Genomic DNA, 27,534 nt, shown 5'->3' on the forward strand with positions numbered 1-27,534 from the left:
ATAATAAAAAGTAATGGCTTTAATTGGGGTACACTATTTTACACAGTGCTCCGTTAATATGATCCAAAATGATCTAAGAATGCAACCATTGTTTAGTCTTTTCTGAATACATGTCAAATATTTCAACCTCCACCTCCCCCATCCCACACTCGACATATATTAACTGCTATCCGAACTCCGATTGCTGACAATGAACACAATTAACAGAGATGCTGCCCGACTCACTGAGCTACTCCAGCATTTTGGGTCTTCCTTAAGATTAATAGAATGTTCATCTCTCAGAGGTATGTGTATTAACTGCACAGCAACTGAACAACAATTTTGGAATGAGCAAATAATTTACTGGTGCAGAAGCTAATGTGTTTACTGGGGACATAGTCACAGCAGCATGGTAGGGCAGCTAAATGTGCTTTGAATGAATAGCCTCAAAAAGTGTTGCAATCTGCAAAGCCACTTGCATCATTGCATTTTGTTTACTGACCTTGGTCAGTTACTTGTAACAAAAAGGCACGTGGACTTTAAAAAATTTAAACAATGATTGATAATTAGAGATGCCGCAGTCCAAAAACATGTTATGCACTTCTCGTCCAGTTGAAAGAACACGTCATGCGCCTAACTGTGCTCACGAGTTATTCTGTGCAAATATAGGAACAAAAACACCTGGAACTCATCAACATCATCCGAGGTTTCCTCCACGAGCACAAAACTCCAAGTAGAACTATAATAGATGGGTGGTGCCAAGATGCAAAAAGAGGATGATCACCTTTTTGGGATTGTACTGTAGGACCCCAAATAGTCAATGGGAATCAGAGGAACAAATATGCTGGGAGATTGCAGACTGCTGTAAGATTAATAGGGTTGTCATAGTATGGGAATTGAAACTTTCTCAATATAGACTGGGACTGCCATAGTGCCAAGGGCTTAGATGGTGGTGAATTTGTCCAGCGAGTTCAGGAGTATTTCCTCAGGCAATAAGAAGGAAGCCCCACAAGGAAGAGGGTAAATTGTCTATTGTCTATTGTAAAGCTTGGCCTACTCTTAGGAAATTGGGACGGGCAAGTGACCAAAGTAGGCAATCCTTTTTAACAGAAATGGTATATGGAATGAGCTGCCAGAGGAGGTAGATGAGGCAGGTACAATAACACCATTTTAAAGACAGTTGAACAGATACACGACTAGGAAAGGTTGAGGGATATAGGCCAAACGCAGACAAATTGGAGCAGCTTAGATGGGTCTTGACCCAAAACATCACTCATTCCTTCTCTCCAGAGGTGCTACCTGTCCCGCTGACTTACTCCAGCATTTTGTGTCTATCTTTAGCTTAGATGGGGCAGATTGGTCAGCATTGATGAGATGGACCGAAGGGCTCGATTTCACATTATATGAATATATATACGCAGCACTTCCTGACATTTCTTTCGGGCCAGAGATCAATAACTCCAATCCAAACACGCGTTTGTGTCCCTGCCAGGAAATAGTACTATCATGACATGGTCCGTTTCCCCTCCCCCATCCCCAACATTGTCAGAGGCACAGTACCATCAAAACACAAATATAAAATGGCAATTTCCAAAAGAAAACCTTCCTTGCAATCTCAAGGAACAACTTTCACAGCCCCAAAAATCAAAATAACATTTAACAAAGTCAATATGTCTTGAAAATGCCCCGAGGGATTTTTTTTACAAATGCCTAGCAAAACCAGATGCCTTGTGAGAGCAAAGATTGGGAGTGGTGACCAAAAGTTCAAAGAGTTTCATTACAAAGAGTGTCTTTTAATGGAAGGATGATGACTTGATCGTGAAATCCCAAACCATGGGGCTAGACAGCCAAAACCACAGCTACAAATAGTAGAGAATGCAGACTCCAGCAGAGGCTATAGTCAGAAGATCAGAGTTTATCTTCGGCCTAAACCAGCATCTGCAGTTCCTTACTACACACTTTCAGTCTCAGAGGACTGAAGCAGGTACACAAGATGGGGAGGAACAACCAAAAAGACAACAGTGCCTGCATTTATATTTGTTAAAATTCAGCTAAAGGTATTTTGAAATCTATCGTTTACCCCACAACATAAATAGACTGTATCCTTTAATAAGCATGCAAAAACACAGAAAGGCTTGAATAGCTCCACCCCGTAATTAGAAACACAGAATTAAAGCCCATTTCATTCCTTACATTTAACAATAGTTAAATGTAAGGAATTTAACTATTCCTTACAATAGTCAAATGTTATTTCTCTCCCACAATGATCAGATAGACTAATAAAGGTTTTACATTACAGCTGCACAACTAAATGGAACTATAGACCTGATACACTACTTTTAGGGCATCTGAACATTTTGTATTGTGTTAATCCAAAGGCATACATGCATACAAACCTGACAGTCTGAGAAACATGAGAAAGCATGATCAACACTTAGTGACCTGTGGCCTACATGGCATCTAAATATTTGATGACTGTTGTTAACTTCAACAAATGAAATCTTGTCCATCCGAAACCCATGGGGCAAAGGGTGTTAGATATACGGAATGAACTTCCAGAGAAGGTAGTTCAGGCAGGTACTATCACAACATTTAAAAAACATCTAGACAGGTACATGGATAAGATAGGTTTAGAGGGATAGGGGCCAAAGGCAGATAGATGGACTAGTATAGATGGGGCATGTTGGCCATTGTGGGCAAGTTGTGCCAAAGGGCCTGTTTCCACGCAGTATGACTCGAAGACAAAAAGGAGAAAGCAGAATAAATAATCCACCTAATGTAGGCTGGCAAAGAATCATTAACTATGGAATGATCCTTGCCTCGTGCAGAGAAATTAATTAAAACTATAAGCACATATCAATTTTTACTCCACTCAATCCTACATATTCGACATATTTCAGCACACCCACATATCTGTGCAGCCTAAAGGATTATTCAAATAATTGGTGCGTGTTATTTAATAGTCAAATGTTAATATTCCTTTAATTTACAATGTTCACATTGCAACTTGATCAAAGTGCCAAAATCTAACTGTTCATGCTCCAAAATAAAGTCCAACTTCAAAGTATAGTTTTTAAAAACAAATATCAGCAATCTGATTAATTAAAGGGGAAACTTGCTTTAATATTCTCTATCTACAATAGAATTAAAACTTGAAAGTGTGTATACATTAATGAGCCAACACAGCACAATCCAAAAAACAATCCACCACCTGACAGGTTGAGGCAAAATAAATTAATTAAATGGAGCATGTAGTTTAGTTTGATCTAAATCTTGAAAGCATTTATTATCCAATGACCTACATGTTGGAGAGTAAAAGTAAAAAGTTATTAACTGCAAGGCATGGAAAATTAAATATTTAAACACTAATTAAAGAACTTTGAAATGTTAATAAACACAAAATGCTGGAGTAACTCAGCAGGACAGACAGCATCTCTGGATAGAAGGAATGGGTGACGTTATGGCTGGAGACCCGAAACATCACCCATTCCTTCTATCCAGAGATGCTGCCTGTCCTGTTGAGTTGTTCCAGCATTTTGTGTTTATCTTTGAAATATTAACCTCAGCTTCAGTGGTTATTCATGTTAGATGCAGTGGGACTCTCTCTAGCTACTCATTTCACTCATCTATATACAGTCTTAGCAAAACACAATTGGACCAAGGAAACTGATACTCTGTCCAAATGATAGGACACTCAGCTGCGACACACTTTTTTCTGCACAATTTTATCACCGACATCTGATGCAGTCATCACTTCTGACGTGAACTCTCCAATATATTTTAAGTACATTACATTTTTCACACTGAAGCAGATTTTTCTGGCAGTCAGCTGTGTGGTTTATGCTGGTAAGAACTCCTAGGCTTCCATGCCAACCAAAGCAAACAATAATGGGAAAGTATTTTTTTTTGCTGGAACAACCACTGGGACTGCATGCATTTATGATTTTGGCCGATAAAGTTCTCCGACTGCTCTGTTAGCAGTTAAACTAGAATTATCCTTTTGTTACGGAAGTCTATTTTTGAAGTTTATTGACAGCAAAAAGTATTAGCAGTTTCACAAATTGTTCAGTCGACAGAGCACAGCTGCTCCAGGCAGCTTAGAACTACTCGGGGAATCTTGTTCTTCTCATTCTGTGCCATTAAAAGCAATTCTCCCCACTGAAGCCAAGCTAAATTTGACAACAAGGTGGCATTTTCAGGCAGTAATAATACATCCTGTACCACTGATTACTTCAAGTAACTTAAAAACTTGGCCAGGACAAAATGGAAACTTCACAGGTGCTCTGAACCATTTAATATAGTGAGAACCTCTGATCTGCATTCTGCACACCTTATAATTAAAGTAAACATTCTACCAATTGTTAAACTAAATACGCAAGCAAATCTATATCCAAATTACAAAATGCATGTTATTACCTTCAGAAGCACAGTTAATGGACAACCGGATATATCCTTTAATAAACATAATTCCAAAGTTTTTGGTGGTTGAAGGGGAGAGTATAATGTATCAGGATTTTCAAAAAGCTTTCAAGGTGAGATTAGTGTTTAAAATTAAGGTTGACTAAAATTAAGGAATGTGGCAAGCTAGATATTAAAATAGCCACGCTTGGGCTTTAAATATTTATGAAATCAATGACGTGGAGAAGGGAACACCAATGTTTCCTCACCTGCAGGCAATACAAATAATGAAGGGGAGGCAAAGAATCTGTTGTAGACAAATGAATGGCCAGAATGTGGCTGATGAAACAGAAATTGAGTATGTTTTAGATGTGCCCATTGAATTGAGTATGGGCAGATATATTTTGGGGATTTTAAGAAAATCATGAGATATGGCAGAGAAGTGCAGTGAAAGAAGATCCATCAGGACCTTACTGAATGGCAAAGTACTCTGGTTTCAAATCAAGTACGTTTCATAACACTTTAAAGTTAGTTGGCCTGATGAAGAGAAACTGAAGTAGATAAAGCCATTAGCTAGAGCACAAAATTACAGAAGTTTGCAGTTAAAAGGCCACATTGTATAATCTGTTAATTTATTGGCGAAAATAGCAAATCAATAGGGAGGAATTTAAAATGGGTGGGCACTTTATGGTGAGAGAAAAGTTTCAGCTCTCTATAATAATCTTGCCTTTGTCAGTGCAAATATGAATCACTATTATTATTATTATGTACTCCATTCAGGACACCCTAGTATTAAATTAACTGCAAAGGAAGTTGAAATTAGGAAATAATTCCCACTAAAGTATCAGATCCAAGTATTTGTGAGAGTACAAGTGCTAAGGTTGGTTGCTTTATTTGGGAGAATGCCAAGTGAAACTAGACTGGCTTCCAAAATCTCAAAGAGATAAACTTTTGTTGTAAGAAAGATAAGTTTCCCTTTTGATTACAATATCTTACCAAGCTGGCAGCACAAACTCAGTTTCAATTGATGATACAACAAAATGTTAAACATGCTTCCGAAACTAAAATGAAATCCCATTTTTTATAGCCAGCTAATTTGTGGTCACTTATCATTTATCCTTGCTTAACGATGTAAAGATTTGCATGCGGTACACTTATGGCAAGGGACATGCTTACCAAACAGGACAAAAATAATTGCGAACATTCAAGAATTTTAATATAACCCTCAAACCTAAAGGACTTCCAACTACCATGGCCACTTTTAAATTTCCTGCCCAATTTATTAAAGCTGTTTATATAATTGAAGCTGTTTATAAATTGTCTATATAATTGCAACACTTTATCAAACCCAAGCCATTATTTGGACCATGGTTTGCTAAAATACGAGAGGTAATATTAAGAACCACACCATAGTCTGCAGAAACAATGGATCTTTCACCATTCACATCTAGACTCGATTAACATACAATATGAGATTCACCCTAGCTTAGCAACATGATAAAGAACTTTAAGAAACACACAACTCCTATTAATCAGTCCTTCAGAGTGTCATTAACAACAAAGAAATTACTTTAAGCAAAGAATCAGCAGGTTTAACTTTCCTCAAGCAATTAAGATGCATGCTATAAGTAATGCGGCAATCATAAAAGACTTTCAATAAAGTAAATTTGGATTGGTGAAGGTAAAATGCATGGTAGAAGAAAGCTTAGGCAGCAAATTAAACATAAAAGGATGATATTTTGCACTTGATCAGGCAGCTTCAGATGAACAAAGGGTTGTGGTAGAGGGAGAGGTTTTGATAAATATGTAGAAGAGCCCACAATGCTGAAAGACTCCAGAGCTTCAAAGGAACATTTTTTGTGTCTATCTTTGGTGTAAACCAGCATCTGCAATTCCTTCCCACACATCTAAGAACACCAGTTGGAGAAAAGCAAAGAGTTCAATTTCTCACTTGCAGCTGATTGCGCTCAAAAATTAAATGCAAAAGCTTTACCTAGTGACCCGGATGCGCTAGGGGTGTGAAACATCAAATGTAAGAGAACACTCAAGTAATGGGTAGAGATTCACTTTGCTGGCAGAAATAAATTGGAAAATTGGAGAACACATTACTGAATGACAAATGCAATTTATCATATGTTCCTTGAATAAATGAAACCTGTTGTTTTCATATTCAACTACCAAACTGCTCCAATAGTTATAGGTAAGGATCGATGCAGGGATTAAAAAAATACACTCCAAACTATTTGTCAGTAAATTGATGCAATAAATTAAAATCCTGCTAAATAAGTAGCCAGAGAATTGATGCTGTTTTGTGTTCCTTTGAAATAATCACATTTTAATTTATTATTAATACATAGCAATGCCAAATAGAATGCAAGCTTCCATGTAATATTTGTGTCCCCCCATGTATGCTTCCCAAGCACAATATTTCACTAGATTTCTGAAATTTCTCTCTTAAAGCCTTTGTTTACCCAAAATATATTTTTCTGACTAAAATTATTGGCTACATTTGATACCTCACAGCCTCACAGGCTATATTAAGGAGGACACAAAGTATTGGAGTAACTCAGTGGGTCAGGCAGCATCCCTGGAGAACTTGCATAGGTGACATTTTGGGTCAGGGCCCTTCTTCATACTGATTATAAGGGATGGGGGGGGGGGGTAAATGGGGGAATATGGGAGAAAGGAGAGGCTTAACAAAGCATGGCAGATAATAGGTGAACACAGGTGAGGGGTTTACGATAGGCAGATGGTTGGACAAGGGGCAGAGATGAAAAGATAGGTGTGAGACGAAAGAACAGAAGAGTTGCAAATTTTGAAGCTAGAGAAAGGAATGTAGGTGGAGGAAAAAAATAGGTGCAATTCCAGGTGGAGCACGGGGTGGGTGGAGCCCAGAGGGGGCTGTAGGGTTTGTTTGAAGTTGTCTAAAACTGGAGAATTCAATGTTCATTTAATTGGGTTATAAGCTATCCAAGTGGTACATCAATAAACTGTCCAAATAGTTAAAAGTTCACAAAATAAATTACATAATATCCTCACTTAAAGAATAGCACAAATTGTTGAGTACAATTAAGTTGTTATTCTGTCTGGTCAAAAGAACATTAATAGGAGCCATTCTGGGCTTGGAATTAATTTATCAACCACTATATGGAGGGAAATTAGCATTATTTATAATGTACTTCATCAAGTGCAAATATTTTACTCAAAAACAATTGGAGTAGCAAGAGCTCCGACTAATTTAAATACATCCACATTTCTTCAGAGCATGTACTTCTTAATTAGAATATACTCCACATGTTAAATATCAGGCTTAATGGATTTACTTTTTTTTTTTATCCCTCCCAACCATGGGCGGCACAGTGATGCAGCGCCAGAGACCCAGGTTCGATCCTGACTACGGATGTTTGTCTGAACGGAGTTTGTGCGTTCTCCCCGTGACTGCGTGGGTTTTCTCAGAGATCTTCGGTTTTGTCCCACACTCCAGATTGGCTTGGTATAAATGTAAAATTGTCCCTAGTGTGGGTCGGCTAGTGTTAGTGCAGTGATCACGCTGGTCGGCGCGGACACTGCGGGCCTGTTTCCACGCTGTAACTCAACTAAACTAATGACTTAAAAAAAAAGGCATTTGAAGTGTTTCCATATAAAAGAGCTCTGCTGACACACCGTGAACTATGTGACAAGAAAAGCAGATGTGCTCCAATGATATCAGCTGAAGGAGATCCCGTGGAATGTTCTCCTTCCTGGCACTGATTGCATATGCGGCACACTAACAAGGCTTTACTTTTTTTAAAACTAGATAGTGCGCTTCAGTATTCTTTTAGAGAACAAATACATAGCTTGTACTTGCTGTGAAACCTGGCAGCAAGGTTGGGACAGAGTACAAAAGAAGTTGGAGGACTTAGTGAAAGCTCACAAGAAAAGTTGATTTATAAAAGATTTAAAAAAAATTCTTAAGCGATAGCTGGGGGCAGATATGTGTCTGAAGTACAAAAGGGCTTGTTCCTATTTAGCCTCTCAAACTGAAGTGCATACATTTGGAGTTACAGGAAGGGGGAATGGTTAGAAAGAAAGAGGATGAAGTTTCAGATATTTTTCACTCTTGGTAAAAGGCTCACCATCTTTAAAACCAGATTTTTGCATCATTAATCTATTTAGCAATATTTCAACTTGACATCCATTAAATATTCAATAACACCTGCGAAGTCTACCAATTATTTTGACAACCTTAAATATGAATATTATTAATTTACAAAGAATATTAAACATTGGTCTGTTATCCAAACGCCAACCCATTGGGACTGCAGAGGTGGGAAGTAGCACATGAATAACAAACAGAATTGGAAATTTTGATTTAGCCAGTTAGCAAAGTCAGTATTAATTATTTTGATTACATTTCACAGCAGAAATAAATTGCCTATTTCATGTCACTATCTGTCTAACTATTGCAGGACAGCTTTACGTAGAAATTGAACATAACAGAAAATGTTTCTAGCATATGCCAAGTATCAGATAACAATGTCTGACCTGGCATTATGAAAGCCTACAAACCCTACCACCATTATGACCTGGCATTATGAAAGCATACGAACCCTACAACCAACAACTTTCAGTTGGAAGTCAAATACATTTAAAGTAATTATTACTAAATATTTTGATACAATGGTTGAAAGTAAATAATGCAAGACACTCTTCCTGGGAAGGTCAAAAATTAGGTCAGCCCTAGTCTTATTTGAGCTTCCTATGCAGTAGCAAAATTAAACAATAGTCATATATTCCTGCCGAGGATAGGGTGTCACACAAATTCCTTACAAAAATTAGCTTCTTCCATTGTGCTTCAGGTTTCAGGACTGCAATGTTTCCTATCAGGAAGCAGCCACCTTGGACAAATATGTATTCATCAAACAAAATAAAGAGCATTCCTTTACTAACCATTGATCTAATCATTATATATGTTTTACCGGTCACTATCCAAATACAGAATGCAAAAATTGTTAGCAGCAGCTATGAATCACGTCTTGCTCAAACAGCTCTGAGAAAGGTACAATACAATTTAAACATCTTTCAAAAGTTGAAAATTAAAACTAATTCTTCAAGGCAGCCTAGAAAAAACGTTTTGCCTGCCACCCTGAATATTTTAAATATAAATAATATTGTATTAAAACAAACGACAAGAAATCCAAATTAAAGCAAAAATGCGGGAAATACTCAGCAGGTCAGGCAGTACCTGTGGAGAGGGAATTAATGTTTCACACCATTGAATTTTCATTAACTTGTAATGCCAATTTAGTTTTGCTTTCCATGCATACTATCTGGTCTGCATATTTCTAGTATATTGCACTTTGATTTGATCATATACCCACTTAAAACAGTACTTATTTTTCCAAGGATCTGGGTATGAAAATGATCACTAGTATATTTCCAACACCACTACTCCCAGTCAAAAGCAGAAGGGGGGGGGGGGGGGGGGGGGGGGGGAAGCTAAATATTTAAACACCAAGTAAAAGGTGTTTTTTCCAAACCTAGATTTAAGGAAATTTAATAGATTTCCTTTAAAATTAAAAATTGTATATTAAAACAAAGTTTAAGGTGAGAGGGGAAAGATTTAATAGGAACCCGAGGGTCAACTTTTTCTACACGAAGGATGGCGGATATATGGAACGAGCTGCTGGAGGTGGTAGTTGAGGCAGGTACTATCACACCATTTAAAATACATTTGGACAGGTATGACTCTAGGTATTTTTAAAGTAGGCATGATCTCAAGAAACTTAAAATGTTTGTGCTGTGGTCTTGCAACATCGTTCCAGGAAATAGAGTCCATGAATGGTGAATTGTTTCAGCAAGGAGTGAAATTATCCTGTTGAAATGTAACCAACTGAATAAAAACGACACACTTTATATTCACAGAGTGTTCAGAGTAGAAAAATAGCTAGCGTTTCACAGAAGTGATAATCAGGAAAAGCAAATGGCCATCAAACAGATAGGATTGATGAAACATTTTAACGAGAGAGGTCAGAAGCAGAGTAGTTTTTTTTTAAAAAGGTGGAAGCCTCTCCCTTTTGCCTACTGTGATATTTAAAAATTAATAACCGCAAGAATTGTTGGTGTAATTCCTCAAATAGGTAAATCAATGATACATAATCTTGGGAATCACGTCTCTACCTGCACTGCACTCCAGCAAGATAATGTGAAGATAGGATGCAACAATTCTTCAAGGAAGGTTGAATGACGAGGCAACATCGCTTGACCTCAATATGTAATAGAGTTGGGTCTCTGGTTTGCATCATGGTTTGCACTATCATGCAATAAACAAATTTGTGACCACAGCCAAGCTTGGGAATAATATAGGGAGCAAAATCCATCACAGAACATGACTTTTTAACCCCAGGAAAGCCTTCAACTCTATCAGACAAGTTAACTCATCATTACGAAGATAATTCCTCAATCTTAGCTGCGTCATCAGATGACCAAAAGCATCAGAGCAAAAGATTAGTTGAAGGCTAATTAAAGCCAAATACATTTACATAGCTCCTTTCACAATCAGAGCCCATCCCAAGGGACGTTAAAGCAAGATAAGTTTCCTTGAGAGTAGTTACTGTTGTAATAACAGAAGTGGGATAGCTGGTTTACCAGACTGTACTACTTTGAAGCAAAATACAAATTAACAAGTGTTAGCACTGTTCAATCTTAATAATCGAAAACTAAAACATAAATGCACATACAAAGTCATATCTTAATTATCTCTGCTAACTTTTTACTAAACTAGGATACATTAGCTAATATCTACAATGCACAAAAGCAAAATGAAGTTTACTGCACGAGAGGAATGGATCGGGTAGATGCATAGTCTCTTGCCCAGAGTAGGTGAATCGAGGGGACATAGGTTAAAGGTGAAGGGGGAAAGATTTAATGGGAATGCGAGGGGTAGATTTTTCACATAAAGGATGGTGGGTGTATGGAACAAGCTACCAGAGCAGGTAGTTGAGGCTGGGACTACCCCAACCTTTAAGAAACAGTTAGACAGGAACACGATTAAGGCAGGTTTGGAGGGTTATGGACCAAATGCAGGCAGGTGGGACATGTTGGCTGGTGTAGGCAAGTTGCGCCGAAGGGCCAGTTTCCACGCTGTATCACTCTATGACTCGATTAATACTAATTTCCCAGAGGTAATACTTTAACAACTTTCATGTTGACACAAGTAATTACAATTCACCAACAGATATGGATATAAAAGCTGGTCTTCAAATGTACTTCAGGGCAATAATTCTATCACCCATTATATAGCGGAAAACCAATATAAATGACTACAAAGCACTGGCTGTGTTGCTCTTAACCTTCACGTCACCATGATGAATCACTGCTAAAGTATGGGCATGACAGCATTCAATATCCCAGTTGGACAATAACAATCCTATATTTATCAATGCACTATACCCCCTTATCTATCATAAACTTGATGCCCTCAATAAAGGAAACTGGTGGACAATGTACACATTTACTTGCAATCTTCAGTTATGATGCAATACCATGGGAATGGTGACGAAAATCAACATATAAATTTAACACCATCACCAAGGAGTGGCGGCAAAATACAATAGCAAAATAACTTTCAAAATGAAGTGATCTCTTGTGTAAGATTATCATGGAACAGGTTGCACTGTGCAGGTTGCACTGTAATATTACTCAAGCAGTGCTTTGAAAAATAATGGCATACTGATTAAATATAGGTAATAGAATAACAAAAATGTAATAAAGAGAATTATCCCTCGAGGAAGGAAGCAGTTTAAATTGATTTCTTTTAATCACCCAGAATGCAGAAAAGAAAACGATACATTAACTTGGACTGCTGGGGCACTTATTGCTAAATACTTCATGTTTTCATCCACAGAGGTTTCAAGAGGGTAGTGTAAACAATTTGAAACAAGATTTCTGAAAAGATTCAATACTGAATTACTACTTACTGAAATTTAATCTGCACTAGTTATTCTCTGCTGGACAAGTATCCTTTCATTCAAAGCATGGAAACGTATGTGGAATGTATGTATACCAACCAAATTAATTTCAAACAATTTGAACTCTAGCAGACAAAAAACATTATTTTTCCCCAAACAATATATTAATAAAGACAATTAAACAAAAGACATGCATGCAAAATCTTGCCAAGATCTGCTTTAGCACCACCCAAACCAACAGTCTCAGCTACCGAGAAGGTCAAGGGCAGCAGATGCCATTTACAAGCCCTCATTCAAGTCTATATTCTCACTTGGAAATGTTTTGCCAGTACGCCACTCTCACTAGTCCAACTAGAGGCTTCCTACCTGACACCAAGTACCCGCATTTTAGCCTTCAACATTTCAGAAGCAGTAACCCGTTGCCTTCTCAAGAATTGCCCGGTTCGCAGGCTTCTGAACAGTCGCTCCATAAGCTGGGGTATTGTCCGATTCACCTCTACCCTATTGAGGGCATTGGACTTTGTCTATGGAACTAATGCGCAACAATGCTGAGAACTATTCTGCACTCTATGTTCATGTTTACTTCATCTATTGTACTTGAATTGGGTTTGCCTATTTACGAATGGTATATCTGATCTGTTTGGATAGCATGCAAAGCTTTTCACTGTACCTCGATACAAGCAATAATAATAAACCTAAACCGATTAAGGATAGCTAATCAATAGCAGTTTTGCTGGTAACATGCACACCCTGTATTTATTTTATGATCCATTTACTCAGAACTTTATTTTTGATAACTGCATGTGACACGAAAATTAAATATATTTTAGTATGGGGGGGGGGGGAAAGAGAAAGAGAAACACTGCCCTTGATATTATTACCCTGGCCAAGGCAAAAAAGTGAAGTTTATTGTAAATATTATCCTAGCTGATCACATAACTGATGCCACAGCAACAGGTCGAGGTGTCTTTGTGATTGAGCCAAGTGACAAACTGCTTAAAATCAGGCTTCCATGTATTTAACTAGGGGGGGGGATTGAGAATCAGACTGTGGAAGATACATGCACAAATCTAAAATTTAAACACTAACTTTTTTCCTATTCCAGATTACCCTGCCAAGTGTTCAGAGCACCCTGCTGTCAATCTGGCTACCGATTCAGCTATTTGCTGAGCAGAAAAATAAATGTCATTGCATTTAGCCGAACCCCCAAGGCTCTGATATTGTAGGCTCTTTGATCAGTCTCAGTCTTTGCAACATGCTCCAGTGGCATTAAAATTCACTGATTTATTGAGCATCTATGAACCAGCTATTGTTTATAAAAAACACATGGGACTTTCAGTTTCTATCAGTCCACTCTGAAAATGTAATAATGCAGCCTAGAGTAAATGATTTACACGTCCTCAGTATTCAGTGGTGCTGTAGACATTCAATTCAAACAGGGCTGCCCTGACTTTCCTTGAAGCTGTCAGAAAGCGTGTTCCCATGGCATCAGCTCTTGCACTCATTCTAAATTGGGTTCACCGTGAACACTGGGATCAAAAATAAGCGCATTCATCCTCACCATCAACATCATCAGCACCAGAAATCGGGCCACAAGCATATGGGCTGTACATACACCAATGCTGCCATGCACCCAAGGGAAGATCAGGCCACATTTGTGTACAGAAGAATGTTGGAGCTAATTCCTGTGGGAAGGCGTTAACCAAAAGATTTCTGTAAATAAAATTGCATCAGAAGTTAAGAGTAACTGTGTTATAAAGTATTTGGAAAGAGTAAGACTTCGATTCCACTTAAGTTTTAGGCTCTTTGTTTGCAGCAGTATAAGATGACGCCATACATAAAAAAATTGTGAATCTATTGCCAAAGTTATATTAGCAGACCTCTGCCAAGGCAGAGAAAAGGCTGCTGTAATTGCTCCCAAATTAGCAAAAGTAAAACCAGGAGCAGTGCTTGGCTGGAATTAAGTGCCGGATATTATTGGTATCCAACCAAAATGGGTTGGTGGAGGGTGGGAGAGGGAAAGAGTATGTGAGAATCCAGTTTCAGAACTATGACATCGACAAGACGTTATGATCAAGACATCAATTGAAGTCTGGCATTTCAAAACAGTTCATTTCTGAAAGCATTTTTGCCTCACCATTAATATTTACCAAAAATATTGCACTACCTATTGTACCTTGCACTACCTATTGTACCCAAGGTTTATATCTATGTATAAAAGTATTATCTAATATGATTGGATAGAATGCAAAAAAAGCTTTTCACTGTATACGTGACAATAATAAATTTAAACCCAATTGCTAAAGCATATTACAGTTATTTCAAACTGATTTGAAATGTAATTACATCACAAAACAAGCTTACTTTAAAATCCTTTGGATTTAATAGCTTGAAAATGGCATTGTTTTAAGTGGATATGATACTTTTCACACCCAAAGCTAAATCTGTTGTAAAGAGAGCCAAGCTGGAACGTCTTTGCTTTAAGAATCCTCTTTTATTGTTGTCTCCCATTCATAATCGCTAAAAGCCAACGTGCATTCAACAGCAGCAGCTATTGCCAGAATCCATAGCTGGCATTTATTCACAAATGGCCCAAAAGGAAAGCAGGTTAGCATTGTTGAAGCATTCTCCGTTGCCAGCCATACAGACTGCCATGGAAAGGCACAAGAGACAAAAAATAAAATCGGTTTGGATGGGAGAGGCAAGAGGATCAATGGCATCGCGCAGGATAATAAGATGCCAATATGCCAAGGAGAAACAGAATTTAGCGCCTTGCTACAATCAGGCCATAACCACAAATCAGGCAAATGCTTGCAGGATCTCTGGTGCAGGCAGGATGTAGGCTTTATCAGTGCTATCCATCTGCAAAATAGGATCTCGCAAATCAACGTAGGGGTTAGTCAGGGATAAAATCTATGCAACAGCCAGAAATGCTTTAATTCAGATAGTAGCTGATTTCCTTTATAAAAGCCTCCCAGTTTTACCATGACTGCACACTGATGATTGCAAGTAAACCTTTAGATCCACAGTCAGAATTATACAGCATGGAAACAAACCCTTTTCAAGCTTGTTGGATAGATGTGCTTTGATGACAGTACATGGGCAAAATTTGGCAGTGAAAGAACACTCCAGCTGGGATAAACCATCATCGGATAGGTACAGCCCAATGGACTCAACACAAATATCAAAACATACAATTTACCAGCAAAAAGGGCACAAACATACGTTTCTAATCGGATCCAAAAATGTGCCTATACATTTCAAAGTGAAGGGAAAAAATGATTTACCACTAAAATGAATTGATCATCAATTGTAAACATAAATATTAAATCAAAGTTCAAACACTTGGCAGGAAACCACACAGAAAAAGCCCCCGCATCCAACGAGCTATGATTAGACAGCTTGCAAAAAGCATCCAATGCTACGAGGTTCCCCAACAGGTTGGCAAAGCATCTCAAATGTCCTCCCGGGGAGCAGTGAGAAATCATGTTAATGACAGAAGACAGGTGGCAATGAAGAGAACATTGGAGGAAGAGTTCTATAGATTATAACTTGAACAGGGTAGGAAAGGTTTCGAGACATGGGAGCCAAACGTGGGAAATTTATTAGGTTAAATGGGTCAACTTGGTCGGACTGGTCAAGTGGCCCAAGAGCCAGTTTCCATGCTGAATGACGCGATGACTCAATTAGGGCCTCGCTAACTGAAAGCACTTTCACTATGGTGGAACTATCACAACGTTTAAGATACATTTAGACATGTGCATGTTTTAGAGGAACATGGGCCAAACACAGGGAGATGGGACTAGTGTAGATGGGGCATGTAGATCGGCATGGGCAACATTCCGACAATGCCAAACACGAAAATAGATGATAAGCTGTTGTTTCCTATAAACTCTAAATTGTGAAAATATGATTATAAAGAGAACACAAATGATCATCTCAAATGCGCACTTCAAACCTGTGCTCCCATTATTTAAGTTATTCCCTTTATCATGTATTTGTACACTGTGGATGGTCCGATTGTAATCATGTCTTTCCACTAACTGGTTAGCACGCAACAAAGTACCTCTGTACACCTGACAATAAACTAAACTCAAACTCCAAACCTTTCGGATATTCTGTTCTGGAAGAACACATCATACCACAGTTGCTTTGTTGGATGTAAACTGCTCTGCAAGTCACAACAGTTCAAGTGTTTGAAGAATAAGTAGTTTGGCTACAGAAGCTATTGTGACTTCAGGGGATATTTTGTGTTTAAGTGAAACACTGAGTACCCGCTGTCAATGTGAACTTAAAAGCTGAATAATGAACACCTGCTCAGTTCAGGTTAACTTGATTACAAATCATATCAATGCAGTTTATAGCAAAACGAATAAAGCTGATCAAATAAGGATTAATGGAAATTGGGAGGGAACATTTTAGCTGTAATTTATTTAATCACTTTCAGTCAAACTGTTTAAAGAAAGCTTGTCCAGTTTAAAATTGAAAGCAACTAAATTATGAAAGAATTACAGAAACCTCCAGCCTCTTTCTATTGATTTAGACTTCAAATAGCTTGAGGTTTTACATGTTTTAGATGTTTGTCAACGTCCTGTTATTGTGTTTTTTTGGCGTCAATATTGAATGGCTACCTTACACTCCTTCCTGATCCTTGGTAGTAACACGAAACAGTACTCAAATCCTGAAGAATCTCAGAACTGCACCGCTCTGGCAGCAGTTCTTTGGCCCTTTGAGCCACACCAGCATTTTGTAAAGGCACAGTTGCCCACATCTGCGTGCATATTTTTCCTTTGCATACTCAGCCAAGTTCTTTGTGTAAGACATAATCAAATCTACTTTCACCACTCTTTCAGACAGCATATTCCAGATCATAACCACTCGCTGTATAACAAGGTTCGTCTTCATATCACCTTTTATCAATCACCTTTAACCAGGTTGATGAATCTTCCATTGAAAGCAGTTTTCCAATATTTACTTTGTCCAAGTCCTTTATTATTTTGAACATTTCCACTAATTTCATACCTTCACCCTACGGGGTTCAATCTCAGCTTCTTTAGTCTAACCATGTAGCTGAAAGACCTAACATTGAAATCTTCCAGTAAAATCCTTTTCTGTATCCTCTTGAAGGCTTTCACATCCTTCCCAAAATCTTGGAGACAGAATAAACTATAGATGATGGAATCTTATGTAGAACACAAAGTGCTGAAATAACTCAGTGGGTCAAGCAGCATCATTGGAGGACATGGATAGGTGACATTTCAGGTCTATAAAAGGTTCCCGACCTGAAATGATGTCTATCTATGACCTCCAGAGATGTTGCCTGACCTGCTGAGTTATTCCAGTACTTGGTTCTTATCAAAATCAATACTTCCCAATATTAATACTGACTGTATCAGGTTGGGATGGATACAGTGGGCTGAAGGCCGGTTTCTCTGCTGCACAACTCTAATGACCCCATTTGATTTTAAGCATTTCACTGGTATCAATATCTTCTATGCAACTCCCAAAAGCCGAAACAGGATCAACATACAGCCGTCTCTAAATCACTAAAACTTACAATTACTTTAAATATGGGAAGGAGGGGGGACAGGAAGTTTGAAATATGCGACTGTAAACACGTACACACAAAAATATTGCCTGCGGGCTTGTGAGAGTGCTCCAGATTAAAAATCCTGCAAAGAAACATTGCTGTGTGCTGCAATTCATTATTTACAACATGGGAATCATTTGGCACAAGTTAAAAATATATTACCACAAGGACTGCATCAATAAAATAGCATCCCATACAGGGATTACAAAGAACTGAAAAGGCAGATAATTGGACTTTCCTCCACTCCTGTCGGTCAAATTATCATGGCGCCCACTGATTCCATAGTACTTTGGTGAACCATCTAGAATCATGCCTATGTAAACACAAATTGGGATTGGCATTCCTTTTTCGTTTTTGAGGATTGTCACTGGTAAATCCAACTTAACACTCACAAAGCAATTCCCCCCACAACATTGTCTCCTCTACATTGTAAGAACTACAGAGGAACTAAAAATTGGGTGAACACTTTGCAGAACCTCTTTGCTCAGTCCACAACAGTTACCTCAAGGTTAGTCAGGTCAGGTCAACATAATGAACCACTCCATAATTCCTCTCCAGATGCTGTCTGACGTGCTGCAGTTTCCAGCATCCCCTTTTATTTCAGATTTCCAAGAAACTGCTCTCCATAATACAGTTCCTACAAAATTCTCAGTTTTCTTTTTCTCTATTCTCTCCTTGAGTTATACCAACTCCAGACAGTTTAGCAAGCTTCCAGTACTCTTTCTCTACTGACACCAATCTGTGCCAGGTTCTCACAGAAAAGCCTCATGCTCTATCCACCCTTTCTTTCTTGGAAACATAAAATGTACTCGTTTTCTGATGCTTCCTCGCTCCGATGAAAAATCTTCCCCACATATGTTTGGGGGATAGGGGAGGTTAGGTCAAGGATAGATTGAAGAACTTTACTGATTTGCTTAGGGCAAACAAAAAGGTATTTTTACCCTTATTACATTAGTATGTCCAGCATTTTCTTTTTATATTTCACATTCCCACACCGGCTATAAGATGTGAATAAGAAATGAAAAATTCAAGAAGTCCATTTTTGCTTAAAACTTACAACAGGATTAGGCATGCTCAGATTGTCACTTTGAAATGAAGTACAGATATTAAAAACACTAAAAATATTTGCAGATGCATCTGGTCTTTGTTGAATTAAACAATCATCAAAACCTGGTGATTTATTACTATTACTACTCACCCATCTCCTTAGAAGCGTGGCTATCACTGGCTAGTTCGCCCATTTTCACGAGGGTCTCAAAATAACCTTTTGCTGCAAAGGACACACCTGAAATATTGAGATTTCAGAAAACAGGTTTGTAGATAATGCTGACACTTCAAATTCGTAGAGTTAAATGACAACACCAAGAAACCATTTTGATTTAACATATATTTTCCCCCTTATGCACCAAAGTTTATGCACCAATACAATTGAGATCTTTCATTCAAGCTTTGTTGAACTGGTAAATAGAAGGAATGAATGCAAAGCGGAATTAAAAACTGGAAGATGGAAATATGTCATTGTTTACAAAAAATACTCAAGATGCTGGAGTTTCTGTCCATTAATACAGGCGAGTGGGGGGGGGAAGGAGGGGGACAAGCCATGGAAAGGAATATAGATCAAAGGGGATGGGGAGGAGGGAAAATTGACCAAGGGAAGAGAGTGGAAAAAGGAGTGTGGGGCGGGGGGGTGGAGTGTTATTTGTAGGCTCGTTACCTAAAATTCGAGAACTTTGCTGATTTAGTGAGGGCAAACAAAAAAGTATTTCAACTCTCATACTTCTAAACAATTTTGCTGGAGGCTTTATTATTTAGGGACGATATATTGATCAGAGGATAGTAGCTCAGAAACATGGTACGTTTTACATCAGGCTACTTGCAATTAGATAAAAAGTAAACAAAATTAAAAGCTGGTTTTACTTAAATGTTAAAATGGTTGATTAAATCAGATTTCCTAATGTAGTAAGTGCAAGCATACAAATGACTTGAGAAAATTGCCCAAGGAAATATACCACTGAGAACCTGGAGAGATTAAATTAAACAAATCATTTTTGCTTTTGAAGTTGATTTGGCTTCTTTACTAAATTAATCCACTGTAATATTAACTCATTAAAGGGCAATAGTGAATTACATGAGTGTAATCATCTAACCAGATAGAGTTTACCATTTAACATAATCAATTTCACATTCCTATTTGTCTCAATAAAACAAAAAGCAGCCCTCTTTAGGAGATGGCAATTTCTCCAAAACAATATTGAAAAAGAAACAAATCAATCTCAATTAAGTAAAAAAAAACCTTAAATTAGATTCTGAAGCATCATCAAGAATCAATTCAAATCACAACAGCATAAATACAGCCATTAGTTCTCAATCACTCTGATAATGTTGAAGTGCTTTATCTGTATAAATTGAACTGTTTTGTCTGAATGAACAAACCTAAAAGGTTTTTTATTGTTTTAGAGATACAGCACAGACACGGGTCCTTCGGCCCACCAAGTCTGCACCGACCAGCAATCTGTGTACACTAGCACTATCCTACACATTGGGGACAATTTACAATTTTACCAAAGCCACATCTGTACGTCCTTGGAGTGTGGGAGGAAACCGGAACACCCAAAGAAAACCCACGGGGAGAACGTACCAACTCCATACAAACAGCACCCATAGTCAGGATCGAACCTGGGTCTCTGGGTAAGGCCGCAACTCTACCGTGGCGCCATCGTGAGCCTGTGACCAACCTGTTGAATACTCATGCAAGCTTTCAAATGAGTACACAAATATTAGAGAAAGCAATGCTAATTTAAACATCTTTAAGGGCTTTACTTTAAAATAAACCAAAGCTAATTTTCTCTTCCACAATGTGAAGCTTTTTAACTTTGCAATGATGCAGGTTGACGGGTTTTTTTTTAAATTATTTATTTATTTATTTATTTTTAAGAGCGTTCATTTGAAGAAAATCTTTTCGATGAATTATAGTAGAAGGCCACTAAAAAGGGGATTGTCCAATTTAAAACAGATTTTCAAACATTTGCATCAGAGTGATTTAATTTACTCCATTTAACCAGGGTCATTAATGAAGAAAGATCTACTTTTCAATATCACCGAGCTCAGAATACAATTTCGGCAGAACAACTTTTAAATTGGCTTTCTGAGAGACTTCTAAGGCAAGTTAACATATTTAGCCCTTCATGTTCTTCCACAGTACAATTTTCTATAAAGTTCACAGATTAGCAGTTTTACAATTGAACATTCAGAAACAGGTACAGTCAAGATTAAATTATCTCAGATCACAAAGCAGGCAATACTTAAACACTTTATACATATTGCATTACACTTAAACCAAACATGAAAAGAGGACCATACTAATTTATTGCATTGTGTAGACTTCCCATTGCTCATTTCCATATATTCTCCCTTCAGTTTAAAGAGATATTCGGGCCAAACAATGGGCCTCACTCTGCTGAATAACAAAGAACATTCTAGAGAGGAGAGACAGAATTCTTCATCCACTTTCAACATCGACAAAATAAAACTATAGTGCAAGTTGTATCTCAAATTGAGACAAAGCCTGCTCCTGCTAAAAGTACATTGTAAACAAGGCAAAACGGCAAACTTCAACCAAGTATGAACAAGTCTTATTTTACTGCTGCCCTATCATCAGAATTTCATAATCAGAATTTAGTTCTTAATACAGCCAACAAACTATTTGTTACTTTGAATCTTAAAAACTTACAAGTAGTTCTACTGCACCTGTTAACCTAGTCACAGAGTGCTGGTGCAGCAAATGACCATAAACTATTAAGCAACAAAAGTATTCATTACAACAAAAGAGGATCAAAAGAAGGAAACTTCAGGGCTCGAATTTAATGCTAGCTGACGAACCAAGTGAGACCTTACATGTTGTCAACCCAACTTTGGTAACCACCAGAACTTTGCTTGCGGGAAAAAAAAGGTTTATTAAAAAAAAAATTAAAAAACAGCTCAGCATGCCATTAGCATTCACTCTTCATTACTGTGGTGTTTAAAAAAAAATGACCAGGTCTCAGTAATGGAATGAAACAGTGGAGCATTTACAAAATGCATATTCCGTACATGCACGAATAGACTCCGATTCACTGTTGATACGGTATGGTATTTCTCACCTGTTCTAGCTTTCTTGATCCAGATTTTCTCTGCACCCATCTGGCCTGAAGTAATGATCCAACAAAGTTTGAGAAAAAACAGTAACAGTGGAAAAAGAGACAAAAATTCAGGATGGTGTTCCCAGCAGAACTAGTGATATTTACAACCACTAGTAAAAATTGACCAGCCATTATACATTTTAGGCTTGGGTTCCAGATGATCAGCATATACAAATCAGTTCCTGGTGCCATCACAGCTAAGTTTGTCTCCCTTAACCTGATGACAGACTTGACTCTCAAATTATTTGGATCTACAAGTCTGCCATTAGGAGCAAGGTTTGGAAACATCAATGCCAGAAGCTCGCTCAACTAATCCAAATTAAAGCAATGGAAATACAAAAGCAGAGTAAGAAAGATTTAGATTCGAGCCCCGAAATTATGCGATTATAGATTTTGTGCATTAAGATCTGAGAATTAGTATCTTGAAGCCTCCAATAAAGTTAGAGGAAATTTTGATTTGACAAGCATTTTGGAATTTTTTTACCAGCAAGTGTATTATCACTAATATCAGGTCCATTTGAACAAACTTAGAGGATTCATTGCTTACATTAAAAATTATTTAACATAGCAACATGAAATATAATTTGGTATTATCTCATTAAAGTACATTGTCATCTGCAAAGCTTTTGTGTTTAAGTTTTCTTCCTCAGCCAACGCTAACATTTGCTAACATTTCAAATTTTGCTGAATTCATTAAAATTCCGATCTATGAATTTAATTGTTTGTATGTTTAAGATTTTTCAGTTTACTTGTTACAGACAATAGTTTTGGATCAATCAATTTTTTTTTTTTTTTTAAATTGCAATTTCTTTTATCTTTCTTGGCATTGGCTAAGAAATGCATTGACGTTTTCTGAGATTGCAATAGGGGCTCCAGAACTTAGTGTGTTTGTTGTGCAATAATTATGCATAAAATTACATGTGGGTTTAATGGCAATTTTTATTTTGTTCTGGGGAGACGTGGGATCATTCAGTGATGAAAGACAGAAGAACAGATTTTCATGCAGTGCAATATAATATTATACACTGGAGGTTCATGAACCACAAGAGGTAGCATTCCAGTTATTTTGTACTTTCCAGCACTTTGGAACTATTATCTAAAATTACTCCCATCTTTGTTGCAACTTCTTCCCCTACTCATCTTCAAGTTTTTATACCCAAATCCCTTTTAAAAGTACAACTGCATTTGTATACACTACTTTTACAAGCAGGACATTCTAGATTTCACTCCATATCTTCATGCTGGTTCTTTGCCACGTCTTCACTGGAGCTTAGATTGACTACAGGTGTTGGTCCTTTACTACAGTGTAATTGCACTCCTTTATATAATTATGATCAGTTCTGCAGAATTATACTCTCATACAGGGGATTTTATGGGCATTGTCTTAAGTTCAGCAAGATCAGTTTTAAAAATCAAGCCTTAAAAGGGTTATTTTGAAAACAAGGGCCATCAAAAATGGAATGGAACACAATACAACAATTGTGCTCAATCCAATGCTTCTAACATTGCTTTTACTTTGCAAAAAGCAACAGCATCATGCATAGCACGACAACTTAGAGACGGAAGGCAATATAAACTAAACAGCACATGTAAAAAGGGGTCACATGGGATCCTCGGTTTCATTAAATAGAGAAATTGAGTATTAGGAAAAAAAACTTTTGTAAAGTACTGTGACCAACACTGGGCACCAAACTATTCAAAAGAAACATGCCTTGAAGAACTTCAAAGGAAATTTGAATCAGGATGTTTGATCCATGATTCAATTAGATCATAGTTGGCCTACGGCTTGACTTCATCCAACAGGGTGGGAATGAGATGAAAATGGTGTTTGTAAGTAGTGGCCAGAGAAGCTGGAACGTGGAGAAGGTTGGAGCACATTTGATGTTCAAAAATCCCCAAATTTTTATGAAGAGAGAAAAAAAGTTTGTTTTTGTTTTTTTAAACTCCGCATATGGAAGATGCAGAAGGAAAACTGGGGGAAAAACAACATTAGGCAGCTGATTTTTTTCGACCCAAATCGCACTGCCTGAAATTGTGACAAAAGCAATTCCAATAACAACTTTCAAACAAGGAGAAGGGGAAACAAAAAACAGACATCTCAGGAGAGAAAGAGAGCGAGATTAGTTGGATATCCCCTTCAAAAAACTTGGCCCAAACGACCACCTTCTGCATTACATAATTTTATGTGACTTGCAATTTAAATAGCTCGTTCTAACAATCAGCTCAATGTTAGACCCCCAACAGAACTACTCCTGGAAAAAAGCAACTGTATTTAGTTCATTAAACTCCGATTGCATCTTCTCCAATCAAGAAAAGTATTAAATAAAAGATTTTCAATTAAAGCATCTGCAATTATTTTGATTTAAATTGAAGGGAATGAAAACTGTTAATAAATGGCTTGCTTACAACTATCATGCTGCAATTTAATTAATCCTAACCATTTTACTGATCATTCAATTCCTTTTGTCACTTATTTTTTTTAATCAATTCCTTATCCTGTGTACCTCATTTTTCACCTGACCCTTCAAAATTACAAATCTAAAAAGATTTTTGGTGAAATGTTGACAAGTGAACAAACTCACAAACACTGAACAGCTTGCTGAAATGAACACCAAAAAAATTAGACTTACAAGGGAGCAAAATTCAATACAAAACACCATTCAGAAAATGTTTTGTTTAAGGAAAATAAATCTACCCCACTTAAGGCTACCTGTGAGTGTTAGTGGACAAAAATACATTGTTTGAAATGAATATGGCTCATTTAAACCCAGATGTGAAGACTATTTTACACCTCCCAGCTTCCCACCATCTGTAGGCTTCTCCCATCCTGCACATCTTAAAGTTTGCACTCAAAACTTCTAGAAACATGGCTTCAGAAGTTCTACTGTGCATTGGAGCAAATTGAAAACAATTTCCTCGGCTTTGGCATGCAGCTTAAGCTATTTCACAAGTACTTCAAAGTTACATTTCAAAAGCAAAACTTGACCCCATATCTTTAGATCTTCGGATAAGGTACAACATTTTATGCATATCCAGAACAATGCCTGGCTACACTTCTCATCCAACTTTCCTTTATTTTGCCATGCCACTTCAGCAACTGATCATGATTTCATTGTGAGCACTCCCACAATGTAGTTCAGCAACAGACAGGCACTATGTCCACTTGATAACTGGATTAAAACCACAGCAGAAGAAACCACTATGTGCCAAGCCTCAAATCTTTTTAGGACCGTTGAAAGTTACAGATCTTGCAAGCAAAGCATCACGACATGGACATAAAAATGAACAGTTCTGTCTCACCCCCATGATTAATGGCTCAAATGGAAGATTACATTGGGATCCAAAGTAGGAATCAGTGATCTGTCTCCCATTTAACTGAAGGAGAATGCATGGAGATGAGCAAACATATTACACAAGCAAAATCAAAATCAAAACAAGGACAAAACAGACATCAATCATATAATGGACATTAAAAACAAAGTCAGGTTATAAAACAAGTGGACAAATAACTTACTGGAAAGTGCCTTTTCATAAGACTTTCCCATGGCGATAAAATTTCGAAGACTCGGATTAAACTGGTCCATAATGGTCTATGAAAACAAAATGGCAGAATTTTTTTTCATCAATAGTGCACTACATATTCAAACTCTTTGCATATAAACAATATTTATGGTCTGAACACAATATGCATTATTTAGTTTCTAGGATGCACAAAAATTACCCGAATCTCTGAATATATTTTCCTATCAAACTTACACTTAGTCAAGTGGTAGGAATTTGTCCTCAACTGCAAACATTGAAGGCAATGACAGTTAATTCTACTGAAGCCATTTCAGAAGCCAAGTTTAAATCCATTCAGACATAAAACAGAGGATGGATATTCACCCCAAGATACGTGGTGTCATTTCTCTCATTCAAGAAAGTTTACAATATTACTCCAGGTAGCATTCTGAATCATAAAACTAAACATTAAATATCCAAAATGTGTAGGAAGGAACTGCAGATGTTGGTTTACACCGAACATAGACACAAAATGCTGGAGTAACTCAGCAGGACCCTTCTTCAGACTCAAGCCTGAAGAAACGTCTCGACACAAAATGTCACCCATTCCTTCTCTCCAGAGATGCTGCCTGTCCCACTGATTTACTCCAGCATTTTGTGTCTATCTACCCAAAATAAAACCCTAACCTAACAACCAGGATTTCTAATCTGGAATTATAAAAACAAACAAGTCATTAGCAATGAAGACCAAAAATGTCACTATACTTTTGTTAAAAATTTATCCGACTTACTAATGCTCTTCAAGGAGGAAATCGGCTAGCCTTAAATCTACCCTGCGTGCGACTCCAGGCCCACCAATGTGGTTGACTATTAAATGCCTGTGAAATAGCCCAGCAATCCATCTATTTTGAGGAATAGGTAATAAATGCTGGCCTTGCCTGCAGAGTCGAGATCCTGAAAAGTGAATGAAACTGGTGCTTCTTTCAACATTCTTGCATTCTCCTGTCATCCTCCAAGAGAATTGTCAATAAAGGGTCCTGGTTATGAAATGCAATCTGACCCAACTCCATGAATGCTACTGTTGAACTATAGGGATCTTTACAAATCCTGGTATTTACACAACTCAAAACAAAGATAATGGGAGACAGACAATTTCAGAGATTGTCCGAAATCACCAGATGGTTCAATTAAAATATGTTGCATTTTTCTTATTTAGGGGCGGCAAGGTGGTGCAGCAGTAGAGTTTGCTGCCTTACAGCGACAGAGACCCAGGTTCGATCCTGGTTAGGGGTGCTTGCCTGCAGGTTCTCCCCGTGACCTGCGTGGGTTTTCTCAGAGAAATTTGGTTTCCTCCCACACTCCAAAGTTGTGCAGGTCTGTAGGCTTGGAATAAGTGCAAAAAAAAAAATTGGCCCCAGTGTGTAAGATGGTGTTAATGTGTGGGGATCGCTGGTCGGTGTGGATTCAGTGGGCTGAAGGGCCTGTTTCTGCATTGTATCTTTAAACTAAACTAAGTTTGAGGGATTTTCAAAGTCTGTAGTTATATCCATCATCATAAATGTGCTGACTGATAAATTAGATACAATAGTTCAATAATTTCATGGTGAAACCGTACTAGTCATTCTGAACTATTATTAAACAGAATTCATCAAATACATGCTAACATTTATTACAGTAAATTCGGCAGTTTTGTGAAAATAAATGGCATGGACAAGTTTCAATTAGAGAAATCACAAATTTGGCAGAAAAAGCAATCTTATGTTGGCTAACGTGCTGATGCAAGAGATATTTTGTAAGAGTCTTCTATGAACTCAGTCTGCTGTACTCCACTTACAGTTACAACTATTACAATCAACTACAGAAACATATATAACTACAACCCCTTGAGTACGTACTAATCTGTCAAAGTCAGTTATCAATTTTAAACCATATCAGTAAT

The 27,534-nt window shown here is 37.6% G+C and overlaps 1 protein-coding gene across 2 annotated transcripts in view; it reads right to left on the reverse strand.

Moving 5' to 3' along the window:
- LOC129708210 (brain-specific angiogenesis inhibitor 1-associated protein 2-like) overlaps window positions 1-27,534 on the reverse strand; it is a 90,548-nt gene that overhangs the window by 53,905 nt on the left and 9,109 nt on the right. For both annotated transcript variants that reach the window (XM_055653831.1, XM_055653832.1), the window contains exons 2-3: window positions 25,609-25,684; window positions 19,115-19,201 (exon numbers count right to left, since the gene is read on the reverse strand). In XM_055653831.1, coding sequence (XP_055509806.1) covers window positions 19,115-19,201; window positions 25,609-25,684 — 163 coding nt within the window. The remainder of the gene's footprint in view (window positions 1-19,114; window positions 19,202-25,608; window positions 25,685-27,534) is intronic.

This window comes from Leucoraja erinacea, chromosome 23 (genome assembly GCF_028641065.1).
Source record: "Leucoraja erinacea ecotype New England chromosome 23, Leri_hhj_1, whole genome shotgun sequence".
NCBI lineage: Eukaryota > Metazoa > Chordata > Chondrichthyes > Rajiformes > Rajidae > Leucoraja > Leucoraja erinaceus.